The sequence below is a fragment of the Schistocerca serialis genome, chromosome 5, assembly GCF_023864345.2.
Source record: "Schistocerca serialis cubense isolate TAMUIC-IGC-003099 chromosome 5, iqSchSeri2.2, whole genome shotgun sequence".
Lineage (NCBI taxonomy): Eukaryota > Metazoa > Arthropoda > Insecta > Orthoptera > Acrididae > Schistocerca > Schistocerca serialis.
In genome coordinates this window covers 543,802,758-543,808,757 of record NC_064642.1, presented here as the reverse complement: position 1 = coordinate 543,808,757, position 6,000 = coordinate 543,802,758, and the positions used below count along the sequence as shown (strand labels likewise).

Here is a 6,000-nt window from a genome sequence, read left to right as displayed (position 1 = left end):
TACCCTTCTTCTGGTCATTAAACGTTCCCGGTTTCGTGTCTGCTCCATCTGGTGAGCGAATGCGCCTGAACCCAGCTTGAATCAAGAGGAGGAGTCTGTTGTTCTCTGCAAAGTGTTTGAGAGAATCAGTTACGATTCTGTCGAAGGTCGTTCCTACTATGTCTAACAGACAAATGGTCTGTATGGACGGGGGTATGTTCTTGGTTTGTCCGACTTCATTGTCAGCAGCGTCTTACTTACCTTGCAATTCGTTGGTATGGTTTCGTGGGCTATGCAGAAGCTGAAAAGTATAGAGGATGGGGATGATGTGTCTTGGAGCTCTTTGGACGTGTAGTCCTCTACTGCGCGTGTGCTCGGATGCGCGTGAAATCTTATGGGACTTAACGCTAAGGTCATCAGTCCCTAAGCTTACACACTACTTAAGCTAAATTATCCTAAGGACAAACACACACACCCATGCCCGAGGGAGGACTCGAACCTCCGCCGGGACCAGCCGTACAGTCCAGGACCGCAGTGCCTGAGACGGCTCGGCTAATCCCGTGCGGCTCCTCTACTGCCATTTCGTTTTAGAATGGTATGTCGTCGTGGGTGGATAGCATCACTGATTTCGGTATGTGATTTCATTAATCAGAATGTGCTCGTCTTAAATCTCCGCTGCTGTCATTGTCGGGATTATTGTTAACCCTCTGAGTATCAGTAGCTTCTCTGAAACCACTATTTAATTTCTTTTTAAGTCCCAGTGGCTCCACCAACAATCGATGCTATTGCAAGAGACAGATATTTAGTGATAAGGTACTTCTACGAACGTAGTGCACTGTAGCAATCACTTAAAGCGCTCAAAGTAATAGTCGGCGAGGAGACTGTGCTACGTGATTGTAGGAGACTATGACATATGTTTTTATAATAGTAATCATATTGAGGAGATAATTGACAGTGAAAGGAAGTACATCTAAACCCATTGTAACGTAAATTTGAGTCAATACTACTGATGTTATGAGTGGTTTCGAAATAAAACTATAGCAGTTTATATATTTGATATATATATATATATATATATATATATATATATATATATATATATATATATAAATTTTAGGCCCATATTTGCTTTTAATTTAACTATGGTTAACAGTTCATGGAAGTTTCGAGATTTGGGATCTTGTCTAGGAAAAACGTGAAATTGCTTTAAAATATGTCTCATGAAATGACAGGTGGTTCAAAACTGTATGTCCCAGTGGTTCCAAAGAGAAACCACGACTTTAAAACAACTGATTGTTTACTTTTTGTCATTTTTTTCCTGTATTCGTTGTTTACCATGACAATAAAGATTAATTCTTCCAAAGTGAAATCACCTCTTTAAAATAATTGTTTAGTTTTTGCCAGTCTCTTCTTGTATTCGTTAATATGATGGTGGAAGTCAATTATATATATTGTTGGGACTCAAAGGGTTAACTGATGCTCTAAATTACGTTTGAGGATTTGGTTGGAAAGATTGTGTTGCAGGAATGAGAATATTTCCTGCACAATACCCCTTGCCACTTTTTATACTGGCGAGCCCATCTCAAGTGAAAGTAATCGTTAACTCCGAATTACACATAAAAGTGTCCTTATACTTCTGATCAGACATTGTATATTAATGGCCTCTGACGTGAAAATGAGATACCCGACGAAGTATGTACTTGCCGACAATTTCTGAAGAGTGTTCATGGTCTGAGATAAAACCCAGCAAAAATTATGGAGCTTTTGTGGCTGTGGACTGGTAGGAGATGTTGATAATGTCACACTCCAAGGAATCACAATTGATTCAAAAAATGGCTCCAAGCACTGTGGGACTCAACTTCTGAGGTTATCAGTCCCCTAGAACTTAGAACTACTTAAACCTAACTAACCTAAGGACATCACACACAACCATGCCGAGGCAGGATTCCAACCTGCGACCGTAGCAGCAGTGCAGTTCCGGACAGAAGCGACTAGAAGTGCTCGGTCACAGCAGCCGGCGAATCACAATTGACAATAAGCTGATGTGGACCACACACACACACTGTGCATGCGTATTCTAAGCTCGCAAGAGTATTTGAGCTCCACAGGAAGCTCAGATGTGTATGTGTGATAACTCAAATGTGTAACAACAAATGAGTACTTAATCACAATATATTATACACTGTTGCACAGCCGCATCACATTTGGATTTCTGCTGTGGAGACTCTCTACTCCAAGTAAAAACCTATTGCTCCTACAAAAGTAAGCTATGAGAATATCTTCCATCACCGTAGACCCATTTTCATTAGTTGAAAATAATGACAGTATTTACCCAGTATGTTTTCAACTCTCGGTTGTCTACATAAAAGGAAAGCAATGATCCTTCTGTAAGAGCCAAGAGATTCACAACACACGAAATAAGAACGAAATTGATATTTCAAGCTGTCGTCTAAGTAGCACGCTGGACAGTTTTCCCACATCAGCCCTGAAATCAACCACCACCAGATGTTCGAACATTGTCTCTGATGATGAACTCTTCTCAGGTTATCAGCCGAGTTGTGGCGTCGTCTCGTCGCAACGTTTCAATGAGTTTCGTACCCATCATCTTCTGGCGAAGAGCGGTTCTAGGAGCTACAGTCTGGAACTGCGCGACCACTCTGGTCGGAGGTTCGAATCCTGCCTCGGGCATGGATGTGTGTGATGTTCATAGGTTAGTTAATTTTAAGTCGTTCTAAGTTCTAGGCGACTGATGACCTCAGAAGTTAGGTCGCATAGTGCTCAGAGCCATTTGAACCATTTTGAACCATTTTTTGAACTAGGCTGATAACCCGAGAAGAATTTATCAGTGGAATACACCGATAAAGACTGCAATCGCATATTGTCTCTGATGACTTTAACAGGTAAACCGACACGTCTACCGAGCGAGGTGGCGCAGTGGTTAGCACACTGGACTCGCGTTTGAGGGGGACGTCGGTTCAAACCCGCGTCCGGCCATCCTGATTTAGGTTTTTCGTGATTTCCCTAGATCACTCCAGGCAAATGCCGGGATGGTTCCTTTGAAAGGGCACAGCCGATTTCTCTCCCTCTCCTTCCCTAATCCGAGCTTGTGCTTCGCCTCTAATGACCTCGTTCTCCTTCTCCTATCCTCCACTGACACGTGTGCTCAAGCAATAGCCACTGCATTGTGTAAATGCATTCTTCTCTACAAGTGGAACCCTAGACCGGTCAACAAGATACCATCACATGTGAAGCCACAAACTGGAAACATTTAAGAGCTGCAAATTGTTTTTTATAACCATTGTTTGTAACATCAGTGTTGTATAATGCTTCTTGTTAATTGCCTTAGTTTTAGTGATTATTTTAATATATAATCGAAAGATGTGACGCAGCCTGACCAGAAATCAGACAGTAAATGATGTTGACTTCGTAATAGTAATATGTTCTAATATGTCTGTAATTCCCTTTTTTCCTTAATTCATAATGGGTCCTAAATTAAACAGACACCACATATGTATAATTAAGGCGAAGACAACCAATGATCTCTTCAGTACAGATGCACACCAGGCTCGGACTCTTACGGGAATCGGCGAAATGCCGCGAGTGACGAGGGGCTCTTCATTCGTAGTGTGTGGATAAGCTGAGAATTTGGGTCTGACGGGGGGCATGCTAGGGTAGCCTGTGCAGATGCGATGACCACTGTGTTCGGGTGGCTTAGTGGTTATAGACGAGAAGCCGAGATAGACATCGGTCACACTTACGGACCCTTAGTTAATTTCGAGAAGACGACCCACTCTTACACCAACGTCTGGAGAACGAGTCGATAGATGGCTCTCTTGCTCTATCGAACGTCGGGTCGTGAGCAGGTGTCGCCCCCGACACGAATTTCATTTCATTGCTACAGGAGCATGTTTGTTTTGTATTTGTACTATCCGTGATGTCTTCATGTCTTTTTCATTTGGACGTTTTCAGTTTTATTCATTTCCTTACTTAATTAATTTTCTAATTAGCCACTATTTGTCAACATTTGGACATTGTAGACACTGTTTATGCGGTAGTACAACAAAATGTAGGTCAGCAAAGGTTGTAAGCCTGACGTTGAAAAAAATAAAAATAAAAAGGTAAAAATAAATAAAAAAGAGGAGTTTTTTGAAGTCTCAGTCTGAGCACCAAACCACCTTCACCCCATTTTTTCCTATTTTAATACATTAAAATTTTTTTTAAAAAAAGTGGTCAGAGCATCTGCCTAGTAAACAGGAGACCCGGTTTCGAATCTCGGTCCAGCACAAATTTTGAACTTTTCTCATTGATTTAAATCAATGCCCACTCGCAGCCAATGTCTAATTCCTTTGTTCTTGATGTCTGTCTAGCTATGACTAGTGAACGGCAAAGGATTGCTAATAAAGGTATTATTTTCTGTAGAAAAGATGGTTTCCCAAGTATGAAAATTCAGAATTTATTCCCATGTCAAGTAAAGTAATGTAGCAGGTTCACTCCACCGCTCAGAACGATCCGCAAATTTCCCTGGTATTTAAGGTAAACACTCTCTGTTCATATGGAGAAAGCGCAATGGTCTTCAGCAATATGTCGACAGTCGGCCAGATGTGCAGCAGCAGTAGGGTTGCTCAGGTGTTTCCGGCCTCTGGAGGGGGGTACAGCACCAGTTGGAGCGGCACGTCCGCCTTGTCCAGCGGCAGGTGGGGCAGGACCTGCTGGCGGAAGGCCAGCCCCACGGTGAAAGGCTGGGCCCCCGCGTAGCCCGCCTCAGGACGCAGCCTGCCCAGGTAGACGTCGTAGTAGCCGCCGCCGCGACCCAGCCGCCCTCCGTCGGCGGTGAAGGCGCGCCCGGGCACCACGATCAGGTCCAGGCCTCCTGCACAGCCACACACACGGCAACCCAGCTCAGTTACAGTCACTCGGGCGCATTGGGACACTCAGGCCTTCAGGTCTACGTTGTTTTCTCAACTTATGACTAATACGACTTGCAAAAAGGGTTCGACGATGTAATATGGCGCAAGATGTTCGACAGTCTGAGAAAAACAGGGGAAGACTAGTAATATACGATATGTACGAGAACCAAGAGCAAAAAATAAGAGTGGGAGACCAATAACAAAGCGCTCACATCAAAAAGCATGTAAGACAGGAATGTTGTCTTCCACCCCGACTTTTCAGTCTGCAAATCGAAGAACCAAGGTTCAAGATGAAACGTCCCCTAGAAAAATTAATGAATTACTGTGCTGAGAAACCTCTTACGTTATTTGATTTTCAAACAGCTGAGCAGAACTGAACGTCCTCAGACATTCCTCTCTTTGCTTATTCTGATCAACACTAAACTGACACACTATATTTTTAGCGCAACGCAGTCTGACTTTCAATAATCCCTACAAAAGAATGGCCCTGACTAACAATAACCTATACCTCTCATGAATCACTTACCTCACAAAAATCTTCGTTACTCTAACTACTGCAATACATCGAGCGCCAATACTGCCAGCTAAATAAAAGATTCTAGCTACTGAAGGCACTACTACTGATAGGCATAGTTAGCAAATGAAAGATTTTGATAGAGAACAAACAATGTATTTACCTTAATAATGTTCAAAAGTATATATATATATATATATATATATATATATATATATATATATATATATATCAGTTAATGATATCCAGTATTACAAATTTACTCTTTCTGATGGACACACGTCCAGATCGTCCGCTCTCAAAATTCTGCCATCTCTCTCCCCACATCCAACACTGCTGGCGGCTCACATCTAACTGCGCAACGCTATGCGCTGTTCACATCCAACTGCCCAACACTACAATAGCAAATATTCCAACAATGCAAACCAGCCACAGACTGCACACAGTACAGTCAGTGATTTTCACGCAGAGCGCTACGTGGCGTCACAAACATAAAAACCTAAACAGCCTACTTACAAAGAGCGGGACTAAACTTCAAGGCATAAGGACAGCAGTGATAAGATTCGATTCTCTGTGAAAACGAAGAAGAATTACAGGATC

At 42.5% G+C, this 6,000-nt stretch overlaps 1 protein-coding gene across 1 annotated transcript in view; it reads right to left on the bottom strand.

Annotated features, from left to right (window-relative positions):
* Window positions 1-4,407: 4,407 nt before the first annotated feature.
* Window positions 4,408-6,000, bottom strand: part of LOC126481102 (5-formyltetrahydrofolate cyclo-ligase-like) — a 91,653-nt gene continuing 90,060 nt past the window's right edge. The window contains exon 5 of the mRNA XM_050104622.1: window positions 4,408-4,849. Within this exon, the coding sequence (XP_049960579.1) occupies window positions 4,602-4,849 (248 nt within the window). The 3' untranslated portion in view covers window positions 4,408-4,601. The remainder of the gene's footprint in view (window positions 4,850-6,000) is intronic.